Source organism: Aureobasidium pullulans (assembly GCF_000721785.1).
Source record: "Aureobasidium pullulans EXF-150 unplaced genomic scaffold scaffold_20, whole genome shotgun sequence".
Lineage (NCBI taxonomy): Eukaryota > Fungi > Ascomycota > Dothideomycetes > Dothideales > Saccotheciaceae > Aureobasidium > Aureobasidium pullulans.
The window spans coordinates 38902-62070 of NW_021941040.1; the positions used below are offsets into that span (position 1 = coordinate 38902).

The 23169-nt window shown below is 50.2% G+C and overlaps 9 protein-coding genes across 9 annotated transcripts; 4 read left to right on the forward strand and 5 right to left on the reverse strand.

Moving 5' to 3' along the window:
* The first annotated feature begins 51 nt into the window (after positions 1-51).
* On the forward strand, positions 52-555 carry M438DRAFT_95905 (uncharacterized protein). The gene has a single exon (XM_029910436.1). It carries the CDS (start codon positions 226-228, stop codon positions 508-510), a length of 285 nt encoding a protein of 94 aa, XP_029757288.1. The 5' UTR covers positions 52-225; the 3' UTR covers positions 511-555.
* Positions 556-752: 197 nt separating this feature from the next.
* Positions 753-1504, reverse strand: M438DRAFT_408123 (uncharacterized protein; the record flags this gene model as incomplete). Its single annotated transcript, XM_029909937.1, has 2 exons — positions 753-1368; positions 1422-1504. 2 exons carry the CDS (start codon positions 1502-1504, stop codon positions 753-755), a joined length of 699 nt encoding a protein of 232 aa, XP_029757289.1.
* A 1145-nt stretch (positions 1505-2649) lies between these two features.
* M438DRAFT_302807 (uncharacterized protein) lies at positions 2650-4567 on the forward strand. Its single transcript, XM_029902141.1, has 2 exons — positions 2650-3353; positions 3417-4567. Exons 1-2 carry the CDS (start codon positions 3072-3074, stop codon positions 4242-4244), a joined length of 1110 nt encoding a protein of 369 aa, XP_029757290.1. The 5' UTR covers positions 2650-3071; the 3' UTR covers positions 4245-4567.
* Positions 4568-5005: 438 nt separating this feature from the next.
* Positions 5006-6256, reverse strand: M438DRAFT_302811 (isoflavone reductase). The gene is made up of 4 exons (XM_029902142.1): positions 6162-6256; positions 5815-6099; positions 5433-5759; positions 5006-5370 (listed from the first exon to the last, which is right to left on the reverse strand). The coding sequence occupies exons 1-4, from the start codon at positions 6249-6251 to the stop codon at positions 5134-5136; spliced, it is 939 nt and encodes a 312-aa protein (XP_029757291.1). The 5' UTR covers positions 6252-6256; the 3' UTR covers positions 5006-5133.
* A 548-nt stretch (positions 6257-6804) lies between these two features.
* M438DRAFT_280124 (uncharacterized protein) lies at positions 6805-7394 on the forward strand (the record flags this gene model as incomplete). Its single annotated transcript, XM_029901143.1, has 4 exons — positions 6805-6856; positions 6914-6960; positions 7024-7091; positions 7133-7394. 4 exons carry the CDS (start codon positions 6805-6807, stop codon positions 7392-7394), a joined length of 429 nt encoding a protein of 142 aa, XP_029757292.1.
* A 352-nt stretch (positions 7395-7746) lies between these two features.
* M438DRAFT_358141 (FabD/lysophospholipase-like protein) lies at positions 7747-8970 on the reverse strand (the record flags this gene model as incomplete). The annotated part of the gene is made up of 2 exons (XM_029907243.1): positions 7747-8229; positions 8290-8970. 2 exons carry the CDS (start codon positions 8968-8970, stop codon positions 7747-7749), a joined length of 1164 nt encoding a protein of 387 aa, XP_029757293.1.
* Positions 8971-9981: 1011 nt separating this feature from the next.
* On the reverse strand, positions 9982-17950 carry M438DRAFT_324760 (putative polyketide synthase; the record flags this gene model as incomplete). Its single annotated transcript, XM_029903072.1, has 9 exons — positions 9982-10667; positions 10717-10893; positions 10945-16024; positions 16089-16452; positions 16504-16697; positions 16755-16871; positions 16899-16924; positions 16978-17248; positions 17298-17950. 9 exons carry the CDS (start codon positions 17948-17950, stop codon positions 10029-10031), a joined length of 7521 nt encoding a protein of 2506 aa, XP_029757294.1. The 3' UTR covers positions 9982-10028.
* A 1364-nt stretch (positions 17951-19314) lies between these two features.
* On the forward strand, positions 19315-20586 carry M438DRAFT_302818 (putative RTA1 domain protein). Its single transcript, XM_029902143.1, has 4 exons — positions 19315-19341; positions 19391-19490; positions 19544-19702; positions 19754-20586. Exons 1-4 carry the CDS (start codon positions 19326-19328, stop codon positions 20475-20477), a joined length of 999 nt encoding a protein of 332 aa, XP_029757295.1. The 5' UTR covers positions 19315-19325; the 3' UTR covers positions 20478-20586.
* A 117-nt stretch (positions 20587-20703) lies between these two features.
* On the reverse strand, positions 20704-22485 carry M438DRAFT_280159 (cytochrome P450; the record flags this gene model as incomplete). Its single annotated transcript, XM_029901150.1, has 1 exon — positions 20704-22485. One exon carries the CDS (start codon positions 22483-22485, stop codon positions 20704-20706), a length of 1782 nt encoding a protein of 593 aa, XP_029757296.1.
* Between the last annotated feature and the right edge of the window lie 684 nt (positions 22486-23169).

A 23169-nucleotide genomic window follows, 5' to 3' on the forward strand; every position in this document is an offset into this window, starting at 1 on the left:
ACACGCTCAATCATGTAACCATGACTGAAGCAATAAATACAACTGCCAATGCCGTCTAAAAACTACACAACCCACTAGTAGCACCGTCCTTCTGCCTAGCCTCTGGAAAAGTCATACACTTTCCATCCGGTTTATCGTACTGCGGCGCCACAGAAAAACTCTTGATCGTATACAACGTAGTACCACAAGATCCTCCATCATTACTCTAACATTCAAACCCATACCATGAATACGATCGCACTTCTGCACAATTCTCTCCCGGATACACTGATACAATGCGAGAAGCATCATATCCCGCTTGATATCTCTTGTCATCACCCTGTTCTGGAGAAATCAGGCGGTAGAGGATGGACGAGTAATTCGCAAAAGAATCCTAGAGGTAGGAGTTTTGGATGGTCCAGTGAATTCCAAGGGTTTCCGGGTCGTTGTTTTGTTGCTAGGCGAAAGTGTCTTATGTCATGTTTATGTATCCGGAAGTCGTGGTGTCGCCGAAGTATTCGCGTAGACTAAAGCAGTGGCCGCCGATGGGTTAGGCGTGGGTTGTGGTTATGAAAGCCAGAGATGTGTTAGCGGAAGTGTTGAAATTGCAAGTGTTTTCCTCATCGGGGGAGAAGAATTGAAGGGTCAGATTTGTACTGTTTTAAATCAGTGAAAGTCGCCGCTATATTTAAGAAGGCAAGTACTCTAGCTATGCTTATACTATAAATAGTAATAGTAACATAAATGATAACCAGATTGCTATATCAGGATGATTACGCCATCATGTAAGCAACCAGCCCCGAAACAAACAGACCCCAAGACATCGCCTGCGTGCTTCCTAGCACAGCAGCACTATTACCCTTTCTGTCTCTCGAAAAAATGGAACAGGTATAATCATCGGAAGACCTTCTCGACTCGAATTTGAAACTCTTCATCGCAAACCCAGCTGTTCCACACTCGCCTTGCTCATCCGTAAAGCAAGTAAATCCATGCCACTCCTGACCAGTAGAATTGCTGCATCCTGTTTCTTGACAGAGAGTGATCAATCCATCGGCGGGATTGCCGGAGTCAAAGACGACTTGTCTTTCCTCATGCGGTATGGATTGACGATAGAGTACGGATGAATAGTTGGCAGAAGGGTCGTAGATGTCGCTGTTGAAGAGGGTGTAGTTTATACCTTGTGAGATGGTATGGTTGTAGGTGCTGAAAGGCTGGGACTGATTGACAAAGCCCTCTGTGGTGTTACTGCCGAAGAGATCGCTAATGTCGAAGCAGTGGGCTAGACGCGGATAACTATTTGTGGTGAAGGTGAGGGCGGCGCTGGTGTTTGAGTAGCTGCAGGAGTTCTCATCTTGTGGGTTTTGGAAAAAGCGGAGTGTGAGATTTGCGCTATTGAGATTAGCCAGGAGGAAATGAGTTGTGGTAGACAGATTGTTGCACACTTTGGGTCTGACTGTGCGTTGCAACACGCCATTAGCAATGCCAGAGGCACAATAGATGTTGTCAATGATGGCAGAGTGAGCATTGTGGTTATGTTTGTGAATCCGCCAGATTCTTCAGGTTCTCCAGATTGGAGAGGAGATGACAGTCAGATAGTGCTTCTGTGTGGATTTATGTGTTTTTCTGAGTTGCACTACCTGCCAGGTCAGGTCTTGAACATTCGTCAGCCCAGCATCTCAGATACTACCTACGTCACGCAGGATGTCTGCTTCCAGAAGCAAGACGGACACAAGAATAGATAGAGTATAGTAGTACAGCGCTCTTATGCATGGGCAGAGATAAGATCCTGAGCCAACAGGACGTAGGATTCGCATGGTGCAGATGTATGAGGGGTACATGGCTTGGCTGTCTCTCTTCTGTCTTGAATCAGAGCGAAGGATCCGAACGACAGGCCAAGGGCTTGGTTCAGGAGACAGTGGTCAGCTTGCATAGCAGTATGCACAGTGCAATCCATCGCAATGATGCTGAAGTGCCTTCATGAACGAATGAGGAAGGCCGGCGGCCAAGACGAATGCCGTGGACTGTATCGAGTCATTCTTCCAATGGCATACCTGCGTTCTTACTGGACAGAAGTGGTTAGTTGACTCCAGGCCCTGTCCGACGAGCGACAACATCTTTGACGAATATGTCTGCCACGGACAAGTACGGAGTCCGGCTGAATTTCACTGGACGCTCGCGGCAGACGGACTCAACTGCCGACAGCACAATTGATGGTCCACATACAGACGGGAATGGTATTCGAGGAGTCGATGTGCACGAGTATCACCTCATGACTCGGTGTCTTGTTCTCACACCTCGAAATGGAAAGTGCAAAAGGAGGAGATGGAAAGTGGAAGAGGATCAGCAATTTTCGCAAGATGATCAGCGACCCGCCAAGATTTGAAAGTGTACGTGCAGAATCCTTTCGGAAGCTCCTTCTCCGTGCGACTCAGCAGAAGTTTCTACGTTGTATCCTTTGCGACAGACTGGAGCAATAGAACAATCATGCGTTTGAGAACTGATGCTCTTCAACAATGCTGTTCACGAGGCCTGATATCTGACTATAACATGTCGAAGGCTGAAAGGCGCGAAACGAGGTTCATGCCTACATGGAACCTGGGGCCCCTCGAATGGCGACTTTGTTCAGATCAGCAATCTGCTGAGGCTCAATGGTTCTGACTAGTTCAGTCTGATACTGTAGACGGTAGGTCTGATTCGGTCTTCGAGCGACAAAACTTCTGTCTCAAGTCAGCTTTCTGGTCAACGACATCCGAGCTTTGCAAGTGGACGAACTCCACTCGGGATTGGAAGTATGGTACCGATATCTTTCGCTGACGCCACTCAATACCGTTCTTCTTCTGGAGCTGTCAAACGGAATTCGCAGCCTGTTCTCGGTCTAGCATGAGACCTCTCACGACTCCTGTCTTCTCCATTACTCGTGTTGCAGGACCTCTCATCTTCATATCCTTTCACTTTTCCCGTCTCGATGGGACCAGCTCAAATTTCTTGTCTTGGAACTTCACGACTGTACCGTCTGACAGCTTGGGTGTTCTTCTACATTGAGTCTTGATTCAGCCTCCTCGGTGGCCCCCCAACTCGCGCTCTGCATCGCCATGGTCGCTTCAGATGCACCGCCCACGCTGTACGGACTCGGAACCATTCCCAAAGAGCTTTACGGTGTTTCAATCTCTCTTCTGGTTATCACATGGTCTGCCGCCCTATCAAGAGCATATGTTCGTGGCTATGTGCTACGGTCAGTTGGCTGGGATGACTGGACTCTGATACCTGCTCAACTCTGTTATACCGTCCAATGTGCATACATGATTCGCATGGCACAAATGGAGATGAATCCAGACAAGAACAGTGATATTCGAAGCATATCACAACTAGTCACTGTATGTGCAGTTCGCATCACGGAGTCAACTGAAACATGATTTGCTGACCACATGTCCCTATAGAACTTGGTCGCCTTCGCTGGCATCTACGCTTTGACCTGTATTCTTCTCAAAATATCGCTCGGCCTCTTCTTCCTACGAATCATCACAGAAGGATGGCAACGCAACGTTATCCATGTTGGCATACTAATCAACACGCTCTACGGCATCACATACTTTGGCCTATGCACTTTCGGCTGCGGCGATCCTGCGAAATACCTTTTGCGTATCACTCTCAAGCAATGCATTTCTATTGATCGTGTCATCATTCCTGCTTCGTATGTCTTCACCGGATTCAATGCCGTCATGGACTGGATCATGGCACTCCTTCCAATCACGACCATTTGGCACCTTAACATGCCGAAGATGACAAAATTCTGGGCATACTCTCTAATGGTGCTTGGGGGGACCGGCAGTATCGTCTCGCTCATTCGCTTTGCTTTTGTGAAGAGCTTGGAACCCGACGTCAACTTCTTCAAGAACACTGGCAAGCTTGCCTTCTACTCTCATATCGAACCCGGACTCGGGATCGCAGCTGTCTGCCTTGCCACTCTCAGACCGCTTTTTAGACAGTGTCTCGATGGCGCCAAATCCATGTCAAGCACACAAAGAAGTCACGGTCCCAGTGGCGCAAAGAGAACGAGTGTTGCAGGCGGCTCTGAATTGCAAGTGACCAGCATGAGAAAGAGTCGTCGGGTGCGAGATGGGTTTGTCACATTCGAAGATGACAGCGACGGAATGCAGACGCAATGGTCCAATGAAAATGAGATTGGCGTCAAGACTGAATTTACAGTCGAGACTCGTCCAACGAGTTCTGATGTAGAGCAGGGACAAGAGATGTTCCCTCATTAGCTTTCGTCCACCAACCCCTCGAACTGCAACAAGGAACCACTCTGCCGCTCAGGAATAGCGACGTCCTTTGACAGTCCGCATCTGTGTGGCCTTTTTTCTCTCAACTTTGTCTCATGATTCTTTTTCATCAGGAACCAGCTCAACCACACCATAGACACAATGAAAACACAGACCGTAGGCGTTTAGGACAAGTCAAGAGTCGAGACACTCGCACAACCAACTCATCCAGCACCGTCCTCAAGACTAGTCCATCCTCGATATCTCATCACAGCCAAAGCCTAGCCTGACGGGCCTTTTCGAATGTAATCAAGTGTTAGAAGGGCATGATTGTGACGTGTCTTCAGAGCCCGCGACTCAAAAATACCCATAGGATCATAGATCATTGCATCAATAAACCAGGGCTGCTAAGCTCCACTACAGCATGTTCGCAAAACGCAACACCGCGGCGCGGAGCACTAAGCTGGCCGCCATGTTTACGACTGACTCGATATCTGGTATGTGTCTCGGTAACGTTGCCTAGCTGTCGTGGATCGAGTAAGTAGGGCAACGGAAGCTAGAAACTCGGCCGAACCGACCCGTGAGACGGGAGCCCCCTTTCGCGCCGCGACCCTTATTACTATTTCCACCCTCATGTGAGATGTCTCGACCTTTGGACTACAGAGGGTCGATGTCAACAGTCACTTGTTCCTTGGCTTCATGAAACACCGAGTACTGGATGCATGAATTGAGCAGATTTAATTTGAATACCTCCATGGTGCCGACTTGGGAATGATCGTTGATTGCTAAACCAGATCACGACTATCTGGACTTGTCGTTGGTAGTCTACATATGGCACCACATCCTGCCACTACTTATTGGCCGATGGGTTACACTCAGATCCCTTCTCCAATCAAGACGACTCGTCAAGCAGCTCCTGGATGTACTCATCCATCGAAGTGCCCTTCAGGTCAGGGTAAAGGTTTTTACCCAGCATATAGCCAAGGTACTCCGCATTGTGAATGTTATTGTCGCCTCGGACACCCCAGGAGTACTGGTACTCGTATACTGCCTTTTGAAGGAAGTTGTCGTCGCGGATGCCCACATCCTTAAGCTGAGCCAGATTTGCGAGTAGCTCATCTCCAGATATCTGTAATGCCGCAAAGTCAGTCCCAATGTGTGTCTGATTGCCACAAGTAGACATCGACTCACATGGTTTCTAGGAAGCGTCTCGCCGCTGAGTTTCTCGAGCTGATCATAAACTTGATTCATTGTCAACATCTCGGAGTAGATGAACACAAATTTGTTCAATGTGCGAGGGTCCAGTGTCGCACGAACGACATATCTGCCCACGTCGCGGTTGTGTGTAAATGCTGAGAGCACATTTCCATCGCCAGGGATACGTTCGGCAAGACCACTGGCGGCTTTATCGATGCGGCCGGAAGGAAGTTTGGGTAGGGTCAATTGGTACCACCAACCTACATCGATGATGGTGTAGGGGAGCTGTAGTCTGCGAATGTGGTTGAGGACGTCTTCTTTCTGCGCATGGAGTCAGCGTACAATCGTGATGCAAAAGTCTTTTGTGACTACTTACGGTATCTCTGAGGGTGGAAAGTCCCTTGGGAGGGGCGACAGGAGCGAACATGGTTGGTATGAAACGCTTGACTCCAGCTTTCTTTGCAGCAGTTGCGAGTGGAATCTGGTCGATAGTCGCAGCAATGGGCAGGATGGCGATGAGGACTTCTTGGCCTTCAAGAGCTTTTGTCATGTCTTCAATGGAGCCTTGCAGATCGATTAATTGGATTGCGACACCTCTGGCTTTGAGGTCCTGGACCTCTGGCTTATCGGCGGACGAGGCTCTCACAAGAGCGGTGACATACTATAGTCATTCAAGGTCAGTGATGGGTCTTGTGTGCTTGCATTGACGAGCTTGCAACTCACGACTGCATGCTCAGAAGCTAGGAGCTCGTCGACAATGTATCTGCCAGTTGTCCCGGTTGCACCCAAGATTGCGATGTTCATATTGATCATGGTCGTGAAAAGTGATCTTGTAAAGCTTAGAATGTGAATGAGGATTTTCGTGACTCGAGAGAAGTTCAAATGATATATGCACTGCACACAGTGGAAATGTAACGCAGCGGGGTCCTGATCAGTAGACCGTGAATGCAGTATAGCCGTGTAGTAAGTACTGTATGACAAGCTTTCAAGAAAGTCAACGGGCCGTTTGTGACTTTCGAAGTCTAGAAACAACCACGAAGTTCGTTCCTGATCGACGTACGTATTGCGTGTTATGTTTTGCGTATTGCGTATACAGACTTTCGCCGCTCAGATCAAGATTCCGAGACGAAGAAGGGCTTGGTCCAGCGACGCTCATGATGTAGGAAAAGTCGCCGAACAGATCAAACCCCCGAGAAGAACCCCGAGGTGAGTCTGAGCAAACATCAGCTATTGTCAGCAAGAGATTGTGTCGTCACATCAAGTCCTCAGTATATAGGTCAGAGATTTGGACTGTGTTGTTCCCATCAACCAAAATCAAACATCTCGTCACTGGAATACCATCGAAAGGCTCAAAACAACCTGCACCATGATCTACAACGGAAGCTGTCACTGCGGAACAGTCAAGATCCAGCTTGAGGGTTATTCGCCCTTTTCCTCTCCTCTCCATGAACTTTTCGAAGCTGACACCTGAATAGCCGAGTCTGTAACCAAGGCTATCTGCCACTGCTTGGATTGTCAGAAGGTCTGTCGACCTTTGTTTGCTTTTGTCATCATTCATCGCCAACTAAGTTCTAACGTAAATCAGCGAACTGCCAGTGCTTTCTCTGTCAACGTCATTGCTCCTAGAGAACACTTCAAGGTCACTCAGGGCAAGTTCCAGTCTCATCATCTTCCCTCAATCTTTCGACTGACAGTTTCATTCTCCCAGGCAAGACCAAGACCTGGTCTTACACCTCGGACTCAGGCAAGGATTACATTGTCAACTTCTGCGGTGACTGCGGAAGTACTCTCTTCGGCGAGCCTACTAGACTTCCTGATGTCGTGTCCATCAAGGCTGGCTGCTTGGACAACAGTGGAACAAACCTTGGCTCCATGGACGCCGAAGTGTTTGTTGAGCGTCGCGTGGATTACCTCAAGCCATTCGAGGGCATGAAGCAGATTGTTGGTATGATCTGAACGTTTGGTCTTTCTCTGTGAACGTATTTTGGGGGCTTTGTTAGACAAAAATCTTGTGAATAGTTTCTAGTTTAGTACCATAAAGGAATGTCTTGGTTATATGGTTCATGTTCTGCGGATCGTAAGACATTGATCGCAACAAGAATTTGTTCACGCCTTCAAAACAGCACGTCTGAGCATCTGCAAACCCCTCGGCAGTCCCCGCCATACACTTCCACTTGTTGACTTGATTTGAAGCGCGCGCGGCCACCTTCTTGTTGTGCTTGTGTGCATAGTGCGAATCTGTCGATTTCCACGTCTCAAATCTATTGTCTTTGTCAGCTCTTTCGCTCAATAACCTGCGGATATCGGTTCACATACCTGGACTTGTCGAACGTTTCTGCAGCAGCACATGCGCTTTGCTTAGATTATCTTTCAACTGCGCCTTTGCCCATCCTGGCTTATTTTTTGCATCGCCTGCATCAACAGGATCTATACTGGCCATAGCCCGCACTTGACCTCGCTGCCACTCAGCTGTGTGTTCTAAAGCAGCCATGATGAGCTTATACAGTTGGCCTGGACCCATACCCATGTCCACGAAAACAAGATCCTGCTCTGGTTGCTCGGATATGTGCTTTTCAAAGATCTTCTGAACGCAGTCTCTGTAACGGAGTGGTCGGCGCAATACGGTGGCGTAATGGTTTGCGTTTAGTGGCGAGCCGGTAGGTAATTGAATTCCCAAGGACGACCAGTGGTCAATGCCAGGTAGGACTTTACAATCTTTCGAATCTTTCTCCGGGAAGATATCAGGACTGGAGCGAACATGATCCGCAAGAGCTTGAACGTGTCCAGAATGCTTCATGCGCATCGATCAGTTTGTGACATCCTAACAAACGTTACTTCAAACAAAACTTACCATTCCAATGTCCAGTTTCACACGCTTGAAATCAACGTCAGTATTAGAGAGCTTCTCCAAGGCAATGTCCAGCTGAGCCGCATCGCCCGCAACACAAGTGGTAACCGGGCTAGAAAATCCTGCAATGTCCACTGTCCCCAGTAGACCTTCTTTTGCCAGAACCTGCTTGATGGAGTCGCCATCTGTGAAGACTAATGCGAGACCACCTTTGTTAGGAAACAGGGAACGATCTTCCAGCAGCCCTTCCCGTCTTGCGAGTAGTTTGACCATAGCGGGCAGGGTATAAGATCCTGTGAAAGTGCCCGCTGCAATCTCTCCCAGTGAGTATGCCATGACACTTTTCGGAGAGATACCCCACGACTGTAATAGCTTTCCGAGTGCATATTGGGCTGACACAATGACCAGAGTAGCCGAAGGGGGTAAAGAGTGCTGAGCGGCGCTTAGAGGTCGATCGAAAGATGCAGCATACGGTGGTCGAATTTCGTCTTCCTCGAAGTAGTCAGTCAATGGTACATGAGCCTGTCCAGGAATGGATCCGTCGTGTGACAAGCCATTGATTGCCTCTTGCACATCGGTGATTGCTTGTCGGAATGTTGAAGAAACTCGGTACAGATCGCGGGCGGCTTCTACTGGAGGAAATCCTTGACCAGCGAACGAGAAGACAACGTGTTGCGACGGCATATTGAAAGGGAAGAAGAGTCTCACACACAGGGTGAACGGCTGTTTCGAACGAAGCGCATCCCTGCGTTCTTTATCAATGTCTGTCGTGATGATGCAAGCTACTTTCTGCTTTGGGAAAAAGCACCTGATCGTCAACTATGGTCGTAAGCATCGTCTGTAGGGCTACATCTATATCGGATTGTCGCAGATTGCATGCCAATGACCCATCCTGTCAGCTCACTCAAGTGCACTCCTACAGAAATTGTGTGATGCTGAGTTTCAAGAGTTCCTCAGGGAAGGTTACCAGCAGAGATTTCACAACAAACCAGTCTCGAAATTCCAATATATTTTGTTACGACTGATATTGAGTCGGTGGAAAGGCTATTTCTGTTGTGGTGAGTAGCCCGCCGTTACTTAGCATTACTAACCATTCTAGGAAAGTGCATCATCGAGAATGCAGACGTCATAGGGTCTATTCTCCACTGTAGCAGCTTCAACATTTCAAAATGACGCATAAAGATCAAGCCTGATATCTACTTCAGTTGCGATTCGGATTCTCTCAAGCGTCAGAGCTGTTGTGTCTTGACCTTTCCAGACAAAGTAAGAGACATCCTTGCGGTTACCCTCGAGTTTCCCCAATGTCTACAGCGACTGGACTTCTACTTAGCAGTGTTCATCCTCGTGCTTAGGTATACAAGTGCGGCTACTGATCATTGTTCCACTGACAGGTTGACGTCATTGTCCTTAAGCAGAACCGCGCATAGTGCTGTTTACTAGAGGCATGTCGCTCAGCAGCAACTCCATGTTCGTACGAATCAAGTCTTCGGCACCTTGTGGTCGCCCACCAGCTGCGTGGGGGTTGATGATAAAGTTCGGCGCCAATCACAAATCTGAGTCTGAGTCGAGAGGCTCTTGTGGATGTACAACCAAAGCACCGCCTCCTATCTTCCCATTTTTGGAGGTAGCAAGAAATGCATCATGGTCAATCGTCGATGCTCGACCTACATTGACCTCCCAAGCACAGTCGAAAGTCTGCAGTACATCAATTATCAGTCGACAGACTGGACTATTGACTATCTTTACTTTGCGGCTTCTCTTTGAATTAAGATGTTCTCGGCCAATGCTTGCAAATTTTCGGCTTGCAAGATGGCACTCAACGCCAGCTCGACGCTCGTCTCCCTTCGAATCCAGTTGCGCAATTCGACAGAAACGAGTGAGTCAAGACTGTAGGAAGCAAGGGGCACGTCTCCTCTTACGTCCTCGCGCTCGATCATGGTCATGGCGGATACCTTCGAAATAAGCGCCTCGAGCAATCCAGTAAGCGGATCTTCCGCCGCTGTCCACGACGCCGTAGACAATCCCGTGTCTCCCTCAACCCCGGCCTTCTTTCTTCTGCTCGCCTCGGCGATAAGTCTCTCCTTGGTGTGGACAGGGTGGAAGTATTTCCAGGGCCCGTTCTGTACAGCTTGTCCGTCCAGATACATCTTGAAGGCAGCGATTTTACCATCATGGTGGAACGGCGAGCTCTTTCCAAAGATTGCACCCTTCACGGCAGCCCGGATATCAGCCATGGTCAAAGTAGCACCAAGGGTCTGCTTGAGAGACTCGCTCAAGTCGTTCTGCGCCACGTACCCGACGTCGAGAACAACGGGCAGAGCAATCGATACAGTGTGTTGGCCACGAGCATTGCGGTACTGAGTGAAGCCGTCATAGAATGCCTTAGAGGATGTCAGCTACAAGTTGCAGAACTACTAATCGATCACTTACCGCCGTGCCTGCGTATATGGCTTGTCCAACGTTGCCAGTATCTCCCAGGAAGGACGAAAGATTGATGAAGAAGTCGAGGCCTTCTGGGAAACAATGGTCCAAGTTCCATGCTCCTCGCACTCGAGGACCTGTGATGATCTGCCAATCTTCATAGGTGGCCAACTCAAAGAGTTTGTCCTGGGAGGAATGTTAGTGATTATGAAGAGCATGACATTTGTGGTGACATACACTCAACAAAAGAGCGCTGTGAATAACGCCCCTGACGGGAGGAAGATCCTTGCCGATGACGTCCACAATATCTTGCAACTGCTCTGGAGAGCCGACATCACAAGCGAAAGCTTCGACATGAACGTCGGTATGCGCATACTTCTGCAAGAGTTTCTGAACTTCTTGACTAGACCCACCGCTGCGACCTAGCAGAACGATATTACGAGCTCCGAGATCGATCATGAGCTGCGCAAGATCAAGTCCAATACCTCTAGTGCCACCGGTGATCAGGTAAGTCGCGTCGGTTCTCATCAAGACAGGCGTGGGCTGCAAGTCACTTTCTGCGATAACCTCATCGTGAGTACCAAAGGTAAAGATGATCTTGCCCATGCTTTCCCCCGACTTGATCTTGCGCAGTCCGGATGAGAAATCGGAGATGGGCAGAACAGTAACCGACTTGGTCGGTACAGCGACATTGCCTCGAATCAACCTGGAGACTTCTGCAAATATGTCCTTGACCTCCTCTGGGCGTTGTGTGTAAAGATCTCGAATATCGATGCTGCTGAAAGCCACGTTACTGTCGAACGGTTTCATGGATAACAAATGGCTCTGAAACGCATTCTTTTTGCCAATCTCGATGAAGCGGCCGCCCTTGGCAGTCAACGACCAAGTCTCTGTCATCAGCTCCCCGCTTAGGGAGTTGACAACAACGTCGATGCCTTTACCGTTCGTGGCGCACAGGATGCTGTCTCTGAATTGAGCATTGCGGCTGGAGAAGATCTGCTCATGGGGAATACCAAACGTCTTGTGCAGGAACTCTCTCTTGGTTTCGTTACCAGCCGTTACGAACACTCGAGCGCCAAAGTGCTGCGCCAAGACGATGCAAGCCTGACCGACCGCACCGGTTGCTGCATGTACAAGCACAGTCTCACCTCTTCTAAGTCTTGCGGTAATTTGTAGTGCCATTACCGCAATCGTGTAGGCCATCGGAAGACTTGCAGCCTCATTCGTCTCCAGAGTCGATGGGACTTTGCATGCAAGCGAGGTTGGCAACTTCTTGTAAGTCGAGAAAGCGCTTCCCTCAGCTGAGAGGAAAGCAACGCTATCACCTTGCTGCAAGCCCTCGACTTCACTGCCCACTGCGACGACCTTGCCAACTCCGTCAAAGCCAGGGGTCGACCAAGGGATTGTACCGAGGATCAGATCAAGATCTCTGGAGCTGAGGCCAGCCGCCTCGACCTTGATTAAGATCTCGTCAGTCTTTACAGCTTGCTGCAAGACATCAATCCTGCGAAAGAAGATGGAGTCCGGACTGCCAGCTGTATCGATGGTCATCTCGAGAGCTCGCTCTCCCTCCCAGAGGTTGAGTTGCTTGCGGAAAGCAATTCCGCGCTCGATGGCGAATTGTTCTTTGACCTCTTTCAACTGTCTCATACGAGGGAAATGGATTGAGCCTTTGTGCCATACAAAGTCCTGGTCCTGAGTGCGTGTGACTTCGGGATCGCGAAGCGTTTGGGTAAGCTTGGCGATTCCAGCGAGTCCTTCTTGGGTGCGTGGGGCACCTTCAATGATCAGGAGGTTCTTTGGATCGGTCTCAAGACGCAGGGTGCGGAGTATGCCCTTGATGGATTTGGCATCAGGAGATGCATCTTCTGGCATGACCCATAACAGTCCGGAGTTGTGCAAAAGCAGGCTCTGATGCAATTCAAACTTCTCTGCGGACATGTTTTGAACCAGGCTGTCCTTGGCAGAGTCTAAGAAGATGTAGTATGGGTCTTCAGTGGTATCAATCTCGGCGATAGGCCTGATGTCAACAGGAAGGCCAAGCTTTCCAGAGATAGTGTCAGCCACAGACTGCGCATACTCCACCTCATCATCTTCCATGAAGGCCCCGGAAACAATCATGGAGCGATCCACGTCTTTGCCGACCCTGGTAGAACACATAATGCCCATCATCTGTTCAATCCCAGGACGGTCCGAGATGCTGATGTCAACACCAGAGAAGCCTGCGTCCTTCAATAGACGGTCCCAGACAGGGACTGGCAACATCGGCCCCTCTTCGCGATCGCGATAGTCATCCTCGGCATACCACCACCCGGGAAGAAGTGAGAATGGTAGGACCGAAGTGGGATGCTGATTCGCCTCCAGAAGGAACAGCTTTCCTCGAGGCTTGAGAAGGGTCCGTACATTCGTCATGGTTGTCATCATGTTGGAAGTGGCATGCAAGACGTTTGCAGCAACCACGATGTCGAATTCCCCAGGCGCAAAGCCTTGTGCCAAGGGATCTTGACCGATATCGAGCTTCTTGTATGTGATGCGGTCAGACCACTTCGCCAACTTGACACGAGCGTTCTCGAAGAAACCCGAAGAGATGTCGGTAAAGGTATAACTGAGCAGCGCAGCTTCGTCTCTTCCCCTTGTCAAGGCTTCGAGTATAGGCAGTGTCGTACCACCGGTTCCGGCTCCGATCTCTAGAATTTGTAGATTGGGTTCCAGATCACTAAGGTTGTCGGCCAGATCGCCCAGAATCTTACTGAGGTGGCCATTGGTGACATCTGCCTCGTAATGTCGAGTGAGGCGGTTGTCGATGAGCATGAGCTCGAGCGTCTCCAATTCGCCACGCAGAATGCGGACGAGCTCATCGCCAACAATGCAAAGCAACTCGCCTTGAGCATCTTTGCTCCTGACATCGTCAAGCAAAGCTGTCGGTTCCGTGTCGAAGGTTACACCGTATTTCTTCACTGCTCTGATGGCCCAATTCACAAAGCGGGAGAGGTGGTAGGGCAATCGCGTGCGGTCGCCGTTAGTCGTCTCTCTCAGCGCGCGATCGATGTAATAAGCAGCAGCTCTCTCTAGGTTATGCGCACGCTGGAGTTCGGTGCTAGGTAGAATGCCTACTGAAAGTCTCTTCTTCAACTCATCCAAGGGGAGCATATCAAACTTGGGTAGTAAGTCCCAAGCCCAATGATCGGGGACACTGGATGCTGGGTCGATCTCTTCTTCGGCCGAACCAATCGAGCGGAAGGCCACAGATTCCCATTCAGCGACAGGGATTGGCAGGCTATCGTCATCGTCACCTCGGTAAAAGGCAGCGACGCTGATCTGCATACGGCCACCCTTGGTATCGTAGTGTAGCAGACTAGTGACGATATCAAATCTGCCTTTGGGTGTGGCTGGTATCTTGTTGGAGATGCGGAAGCGGCTGATGTAGTTCGGCATTTGAGCAGGTTTTCTGCCGTCTTCAGTCTTCTGGAGCGGCCCACCACCTTGAAGGAAACCATCGAGGGTAGGTGGATCGACCGTAACATGAGAGCCATAACGCCCTGCGTTGTGCAAGTCCGTGCCCATATCTCGCAAGCGATGCTCGAGGACAGTGAAGTTGTCGCCTTCCCAGAACCCAACAGTGTTCTGGAACGTGGGACCGTAACGTGTGGCTCTGACACCGGCATGCTCGTATGCATACGCGATGTCGTGCTCAATCATCGTTGAGGTCTTGTCAATGAGGGGCAATGTAGCTTTGAGCGTCGGTGTCTCGGAGCTCATGTCTTGAATCTCTGGCTCGACTTGACCATAGGCATGAATGGTCCATCCGTTAGCAGGCGTCCAAGTGGATATCTCGAAAGACCAAGCCGTGGCAGAGAAGGAACCTGTTCCGGTCGCAGCGGGCTTGATCTTGGTGACCATATCGACTGACTCTTCTTCCTTGATCTCCATGCTTCTCACAACGTGGAAGTCTTTGACCAGGAACGCGGCCGCAGGGGTGCTTACTGTCCTTCTTGCGGCTTCAATGGCACAAGACATGTAGCCAGTCATCGGGAAGATTACTGCACCCGCCACATTGTGATCACGAATCCAAGGCATCTCGTCGAGAGTGAAAACCTGTCTGTAGGCGCGATCCTTGCCTCCATCCGAGACAACTCTCCTTCCAATGAGTGGATGATAGGGCTCACCGGGGAACAACTTCTCCGCGGTCGCACGAGGTCTGATCTCGTAGCTTGTTGACTTGTCCCAGGAATACTTTGGGACGTCAGTGACAACACTAGCGTTGTGCTTGTGAGTCCTGTTGACCTCTCCAAGGTCAACGGAATTTCCCAAAGTGTATAGAGAACCAGCAAGACTCAGCATTGCTTCGACGTCTTCGGATCCGCGCACCAACGATGGGATGTAGTTGAGAGATGGGGCCTGAGCCTGCTTAGTCGACATAGCTTCCGCGGTCTGTTTGATTGGGCCCTTCAAAGCAGCATGAGGTCCAACTTCCACGATGATGTTCGGAGCACGGCCGGTATGCCCAGGCGCGGTCAAAACGGTCTTCATCGCATCTGCGAAAAGTACCGGCTGAACGAGATTTTGAACCCAGTAAGAGGCATCGATTGTGGTAGCATCGTGTACAGTACCTGTGACCGAAGACACGAAGATAGGTGAGGCGCCGCCTGCCTCAATGGAATCAGTGACGGGGTTCCTGCAGAAAGGCGTAATGGCGTCGAGGTAAAAGTCGGCGACACCCTGCATATGCTGCGAATGATATGCCAAACTAACTTTCAGCTTACGACTGAACAAGCCCTCTGCCTCGGCAGCCGCATGGATGTCCTCAATGGCCGACTCGTCGCCAGAGATGGTCACACTTTGCGGGCTGTTGATGGCTGCAACAGTTGCGTAGCCTTTGGCATGTCGTTTGATGAGGTGAGATGCTTGTTCGAGGCCTGCACCGACAGCCAGCATAGCACCTTTCGAAGCCTGCTGCTGGACCTGTTGTTCAATTAGGCGGGCTGCTGCCTGGCCGCGAAAGAATGCAAGGGCGATCGCAGTCTCAAAGGACAAAAGGCCAGCGGTATAGGCCGCGGCGATCTCTCCGCTAGAGTGACCGGCCACTGTGTTCGGGGCGATGTTCCAGGCTTTGAGCAGCTTGACCAATGCCAGTTGTATGGCAGTGCAGGCAGGCTGACTGATCTCGGCTTCGTTGATGCGAGAATCTGAACTTGACTTGGCAAGCTCTTCTTTGAGAGACCAAGAAGCACCTAGACTCTCGAGGATGCTCTCGCCTTTATCGATAGCTGCCGCAAACACCGGGTAATTCTGTAGCCTAGAGACCATTTGAGCGTATCTGTGGGAAAAGTTATGTCAGAACTCAGAAGCAGAATCGGCGATCTTCGTTTCGATCAACTCACTGTGCACCTTGTCCAGTGAAAGCGAAGGCGATTAGTGGATCCTTGTTTCGGACTGCCTTGGAAGTCGATGTCTGATCCTGCAACCCAGCTATGGAATCAGAAACTATGGCGACACGGTGAGGGTGATGCGTTCGGCGTTGACCAAGCGTGTAAGCAAGATCTTTCAGCAATTTTGGCGAGTCTGGAGCTTCGCTGAGATAGTCTCCGAACGAAGCCAAGTAGTCCTGCAAGCTTTTCGCAGTGCGAGCAGAGAAAACCAAGAGTTTCTTAGTCTCCAGAGAGGCGGCATGTCCATTGACACCATTCTCAACGAGGTTTGGTGGAGCTCGCTCGAGAATCACTGCGGCGTTGCTGCCTCCAAATCCTGCGATCATGTTTCAGTATCTTGAGCCACGAGGACGAGACATATGCGTACCAAAGTTTGTAACGATGGCTCTTCTAGCTTCTCCAGTTGGCCATGGGACAGGTACGTCGGCAACTCTGATCTTTTCCTTATCCACGATCCGAGGATTGATCTTTTCGAAACCAGCGGTAGGAAGAATTATCTCATTCTCTAGCATCAGGATGGCTTTCACCATTCCAAGGATCCCGCTAGCTCCCTCAAGATGGCTATATTATGGTCAACAACAGCTGGGAAGATACTCTTGGAACGCATGAGTGACTGACCCAAAGTTAGACTTGATCGAACCAATGTAAAGCGGGTTAGATGCACCCCTGTCTTTAGCCAAAACAGCTGTAAAGGCGCTGGCTTCGATAGGATCGCTGTTGCTGTCAGCGCAGTTACTGAGCACGTCTTGTTGGATTTCTTACCCAGCAGCTGTGCCAGTACCGTGGCCCTAGAGACAAGGTTAGCGAATCCATACACGATGCCACGTTTGGCTGGCGTCACCTCAACAACAGGAGTCTCGGCAGGATCCAGGCCAACAGACTGATGAACTTGTCGCAAAAGTCTCTTCTGAGCTTCAACATTGGGCAGAGTGATGCCATCTGATCGACCACCATGGTTACAGGCGGAATTACGGATGATTGCATGAATGGGATCACCATCCCTGATCGCATCCTCGACACGTTTGATCAAGAGGCATGCAGCGCCCTCACCACGACCAAAGCCTGATGCTTTGGAGTCGTATGAGAAACTTCTGCCGTGTTCCGAGAGTGCACTGAGAGACGAGTCAGCAACTTCCGACAACTAGATTGGCTGCGACAAACCCAGTCTTTTCGAGTGCGAGCCATCCACCTGGACCCAAACTCAAAGCGGCAGATCCGACAAATGCCGAGGTGCACTCGCCGTTGCGCAGGGCGGAAACAGCCTGGTGTGCTGCGTAGACACTGCTTGCACAGGCCGCATCCAAGGTGATGCTTGGTCCGTCGATGTCCAGAAAATACGAGACTCGATTGGCAGCCATGCAAGGAGCCACACCTGTAGCTGAAAAGGTTTTGGCAGAGAATTGGTCATCACCAAGACGTTGAGAGTACTCATGTTGACCGCTTCCGATAAAGACACCAATCTTCTGACCAGCAAGATCAAGAAGAGACTTGCCCGCATCTTCAGCAGCCTCTAAAACACACTCAAGCATCATGCGGTGTTGAGGATCCGAGTTTTGTGCTTCCTCGGCGCGCATGTTGAAGAAGCCTGCATCGAATGCATAGATGTCGTCCGGTACGAAGTGGGCGCCTTCTGCACGGAACACGCCAGACTTGTCAGCTCCAGGCTTGTAATAAGCAGACTTTTCGAAACGATCAGAAGGTATGTCGGTCCAAGCAGATCGAGCCTGCGCCAAGTAGTCCCATATTCCAGTCCTGCCAATGCCAGGAGCACGGTAGGACAGGCCGATCACTGCAATCGGGGTATCGTCAGGCATGTTTCAGGTATTTACAGGTTTCTGTGATGATTTGTATGATGTAAAAGCTTGATGAGGATGAGAATCAAGTGTCAACAGCGAGATGTCGGGAAGTTATACCTCTCACTTTAATGACGCAGAGCATGTGGCTTCTGTTATCTTCGAGGATCGAATACCCTCTGATAGCAAGAACCATCACAAAATCCTTTGAGATGCTCCCAAGCATCGCTTACCTCCTGATCCTTGTCGAAGACCTCACCAACATTCGAAGGATTATGCATCACCTCATGCGAGTCTCGTCACCCCCGCTGCAGGCTTTAAAAACAATCCTTTCAACAAGGAGTGATGTATAATTGATATGATATCACTTACTAAACTAGGATGTGGAGATCTTGCCTGTGAATGGAGCTCATAGACGAGGTGGACGGGAAAAGGTCACCCCATCGGTGGTCATTCGTACTGAGCCAGACTTTTGGAAGTCAGTGTTCGCTCGTTCTTCTTGCCGAGCTGAAGTTGTGATCTGAGCGTGCTACCGCAAAGGGAATATTGATCGGCGAAGTGATGGATGTTCGTACGGTTACAACACTCGATCACTCCAAGAAAACATGATCTTCCATCAATAGCGATTGGCCTGACGTTGTTTCCGGCGCGTTGAGTGTGCAGCTGGTCAACCAGTTGTGCATATCTCCTCCTTCCAGAGCGAGATTTGCGAGCGGTAAGTGGTTGTCACAAAAAGTCGTCTTTGACAAGGCACCGTGATCTTGCGGCTCCCATGTGGCTCACTTCTGCTTGCAGCGAGCGTCTCGATACTCAATCTTGTGTCACCGTCTCGGGCCCCAGGAGATGGATTGAAGTTTCAAGATGCATTCCCTATCGCAGTACTTCTTACACCTGGCTGAGGGACAGAAGTTGAAAGTCATCTCGGCCTAGTTGCCGAAATGTGGATCTGACTCGCTGTTGCGGCTGCTGGCGTGCGGGCGGCTTGCATATTCAATCCGATTGGCGTTCGGCATTTGTGGTCATTTCTCAAGCCAAACAAAGAGTGGAGAGTCCAATGCATGGCCAAGCCAACCTATGCAGCATGCAGCGTCCTAGTCATCTCGTTGGCGCATAGTGTCAGGCCATCTCTGGGTGGTGATGCGCGCACAACAATCTAGGACGAAGGATTGAGAGGCGGAGCAGATGTTGGGGAATTTGAAACTCGGCCGACCACTGCGTCGGGCCGCGCCGCGCGTTGACACTACCGACTCGGCAAACGGTCGTGGAAGCTCCAGCCACCATATAGTAGTCAAATTGAACCCCATACTTCCAGCCAATATTGTTGCCTGACGAAGAGCTCCTAGAGTCCGAACTTACTCCTCCCACTCTACTCCACGAGCCCACAACCCCAACCAACATGAGCGGAGAGCCTAGTAAGTTTCTAAACCTACTCTGCAAACTGCTGGTGTTGATAGCTTGCAGTCCTTTACAGCCTTTACGTGTATGCGCCGAACAAGGTTGCGCCCGTGGTATTCACTGTACTCTTTGGCATCTCAGCAGTCGGCCATATCTGGCAGTGCTCGTATGTGCAGCAGTTTTCTTCAAACGAAACCTTCAACTAATTGGCTGCTTTAGTCACTATCGAGCATGGAGAATGATTGGATTGCATCCGATGTGCGCCGTCTTCTACACGGCAGGTTATGCTCTACGAGAGTATGGAGCTTTCAACTACCTATACTCGACTACAAACCTCAACATCTACATCGTTAGCCAAGTCATGATATACATCTGCCCGTAAGTCTCCTCTATGATCACGTCAAGAGTGTCCTAATCTTCGAGATCCAGTCCATTGCTCGAACTCGCAAACTATCACGTTCTGGGACGAGTACTGTACTACGTCCCGTACTGTGCTCCGTTTCCACCCAACAGGATCATGTCCCTGTTCGGCGCTTTGGTTGCCGTTGTTGAGGCTCTCAACGGCTTGGGCGTGGCTTTCACATCTAACCCGTCATCCACCCAAAGCATACAAGAGTTGGGAAGCAATCTCACGAAAGCTTCGCTTGCGTTCCAGCTTGCAGTCATCGTGGTCTGTGTCATGCTCGCCGGTCTCTTCTATCGAAAATGCGTCAGAGAGGGAGTTCGCAGCAAGAACGTCAACGTCCCGCTCATCATACTTTGTTCAAGCATGTTCTTGATCCTCGTCCGCTGTATCTATCGCTTGGTCGAGCATCTGGGCAACGTGAGACTCGCTATCGATGATCTCGAATCAATGCGACAACTCACCCCCATCTTACGCTACGAGTGGTACTTCTATGTCTTTGAGTCGACCACAATGCTGTTCAATTCCGCCGTCTGGAACATTTGGCATCCTGGTCGCTACCTGCCCCGACTTCACAACGTGTATCTCTCGCCGGATGGCACAGAAGTCGCAGTGGAGGAACATTCAGACACAAGGCCATTGTTGGCCAAGGCAGGCTCTGTATTGACGTTTGGTATCTTCTTCCGTCAGAAAAAGGTGGATCACGGGCAAAGTTTCGCTCTCGCCTCTGGAAATAGTCGCAATTCGTAGGCTTGAGCGGGCAGCGTTTCCAAGTCACAAGATCTTCCAACAACCAAGGCAGCAGCACATGTAGAGCAGATACGAACCACTGATATGTATAACACAAGTAACAACCGCCTAACCTGCCAACAAAATTGTGCTGTGGAAAATTGTAGTTTGTCATCAGAGTAGAGTGGACCGAATGTCTAAATTTGACACTGAAATGAGCACAGAGAACTATGCATAGGGATACTCTTCAAACAACGGATTCTTGTCCGCGGTTCACCAACCTCATCCCGAGCCCAGATCCAGGACGAGGAGCAAAAGCATTGTTCATCTCCAATACAGTCTTCCAGATGCTATCGTGAAGCCTCCCGTCCAATCGGGTCTCCATGTCAGAGTTCGTTTCATTGGGTAGACTGACGGCTTCGATCCTACACCTCGCAAGCAAAGTCAAGATGACTGCAGTGAACTCAATCTGGGCCATCTTCTGTCCAGGGCAAACTCTGGGACCAATTGCCCAGGGCACAAAAGTGCCCTTGGGGGGCCGGAATTGGACATTGTCCGAGCCTGGGGGGTTGATCCATCGGCTTGGTCGAAAAGTCAACTCATCAGGGATCTCTGGACTATTTTGGAAAGATGGTGGATCCGAGGAATGGTTGACGTCCCGCCACGAGGGCAGCAGGTGAGCGGCGACCGAATTGATGTAGACTTTCGTACCTGCCGGTATGACTACCGGGCCTGCAGTTGTTTGGACAGTCTGCGAAGCTGTGATCTCTCGATGTATGTGTGGAGCCGGAGGATACAGTCTCACGACCTCAAGCATAAAAGACAGGATACGGATTGCCTTTGGGAAGATGATGGCATAATCCCGATCGTTTTCAGAATGATTTGACGTCAAACTATCCACCTCCTCATGGATCCACTCCTGCCAACAAGGGTTTCTTGCTAGCAGAACCATCGCGAAAGCCAGGGTGGTTGCTGTGGTCTCGAATCCGGCAGCAGTGAAGATGAAGAGATTGCTCACCATCTCATCTATTGTCATAGCTTGGCTTGACACGGAGCCTAAAGACGCTTGAACCAGTTTGCTGATGATGTTGGGCTCTGTCGACTTGGTCTGACTTTGCTGGTACTGTTGTTCCTGTATCATCGTTTCGTTTCGTTTCTGGACTTCGAATTTGGCTTTTCCAATGCGGCGCATGTTACCGCCTCCTGGCAGCCATGTAGGCCAATGAATGAGGAGTCCAGTTGGGAGCATCCCAATACCCACGATGTTTGCCACGATGGTAGTAAGAGAAACGGTCGGACTCATCGTGTAGCCGGCCTCGAGTTCGCCGTCCGGCTCGCAGTTCCAAGAAACTTGCTTACCCATGCCAGCAGCCATGAGTACGTGAATGGTAATCTTTTTAAGCATGTCGAACAACTTGGTAGTTTCTGCTGCAGTTATCGAGCCAGCATCTGCCGGGAACAGGTCGTCTAGCAGTCCACCAGCCTGACGCATTGACTCGGTGAAGACCGTCCTCGAGATACGCTCATCAATCACGCTTGTGACTATCCTGCGATGTCTGGCCCATTGGCTACCATTTGTGGTCATGACGTTGGGGCCAAACTGACCCAGAGCGAATTCAAGCGACTTCGGGACTTCGAATGCTTGCGTGCGATGGAGTATGTCCTGAATGGCAAGAGGATCCGTAGTCCAGAATTCAAGCTTGCCCAAGCCAGCCATGATGAAAGACTGGCTTTTCTGGTGCCCATGACGACCAACAAGCTCATCAAATGGTCTTGTCCCCTCTTGAAACTCCCAGCCGAAGATTGCGAGATTCAGCCTTTTGTAGAGACTATCCGGCAACATCTTCTGAGCATAGCGTCTAGTGAAAGAAGAAGATAGAAGCCATATGACGTTGCCTTGATCGACTGGTACAATCTTCACTGGAAGGCGGATAGCGTTGGCGTTCCTAACATTCTTGAACAAATTGTGTCCTAGTCGGATCGCATAGATTATGCCCAAGGTGATGATGATTTGGGAAGCAAAAGCCATGATGAAAGAAAGGCTTTGCTTTAAGAAGATGGTACAGAAAACGCAGTCTCGGAAAGGAGGAACCAGACTTTCACCCTGTGTTCTTCTGGGCTTACCACCACGAGCTTCTTTACTTGTATTGACGGGAGCTTTCAGGCATCACATCGAGATCAATCATCACGGACACGAGCACAGGTACCGATTGTGAAGTCCAGATACCGACGCGAAAGGTGGAAATACATGACTAGTAAGTTCTTGGCGAATCCTGCAGAGGTCAATGGAACGATAATCGCGCCATATTCGTCCACTTGTGACGTGGCGTACCAGTCGCAAACCGTGCCTTATACTAGGAGAAGTATGGAGTATGAAGATTATGATAGCAAGATCTTCAGTAGCCTGAGTCAGGCCACTATCACAGCCTCCATAATGCTAAAACTCGCCACGACCCGAAGCTTTGGTTCAGGGACCATGTCGATATTAACAACGAATTAACATCATCCTTCGGCCACTTTTCCACTTTTGAATAATAGTCGTTACGAAGGACCCAGAGAATGGTGTTCACACCTCGTACGGCACGGTACGTCCCTGCAATCAGTCATTGGCTTGGATCTGCGTCCGTGACTTATTGGCGGAATCCTTCCCCCTCGGTGTCATGGCCTTCCATGCTTATGTATAGACCTGGCACACCGGTGAGACTAGCGGCAT

What these genes read in the sequence shown, in the direction of transcription:
- M438DRAFT_95905 (XM_029910436.1), top strand. Translation starts at nt 226, where the DNA reads ATGAATACGATCGCACTTCTGCACAATTCTCTCCCGGATACACTGATA.
- M438DRAFT_302807 (XM_029902141.1), top strand. Translation starts at nt 3,072, where the DNA reads ATGGTCGCTTCAGATGCACCGCCCACGCTGTACGGACTCGGAACCATT. An exon ending in GCATATCACAACTAGTCACT is followed by an intron (nt 3,354 to 3,416) that starts GTATGTGCAGTT and finishes ATGTCCCTATAG; the next exon opens with AACTTGGTCGCCTTCGCTGG.
- M438DRAFT_302811 (XM_029902142.1), bottom strand. Translation starts at nt 6,251, where the DNA reads ATGATCAATATGAACATCGCAATCTTGGGTGCAACCGGGACAACTGGC. An exon ending in TAGCTTCTGAGCATGCAGTC is followed by an intron (nt 6,100 to 6,161) that starts GTGAGTTGCAAG and finishes GAATGACTATAG; the next exon opens with TATGTCACCGCTCTTGTGAG. An exon ending in TTTCCACCCTCAGAGATACC is followed by an intron (nt 5,760 to 5,814) that starts GTAAGTAGTCAC and finishes CTCCATGCGCAG; the next exon opens with AAAGAAGACGTCCTCAACCA.
- M438DRAFT_302818 (XM_029902143.1), top strand. An exon ending in GGCCATATCTGGCAGTGCTC is followed by an intron (nt 19,491 to 19,543) that starts GTATGTGCAGCA and finishes TGGCTGCTTTAG; the next exon opens with TCACTATCGAGCATGGAGAA. An exon ending in GTCATGATATACATCTGCCC is followed by an intron (nt 19,703 to 19,753) that starts GTAAGTCTCCTC and finishes TTCGAGATCCAG; the next exon opens with TCCATTGCTCGAACTCGCAA.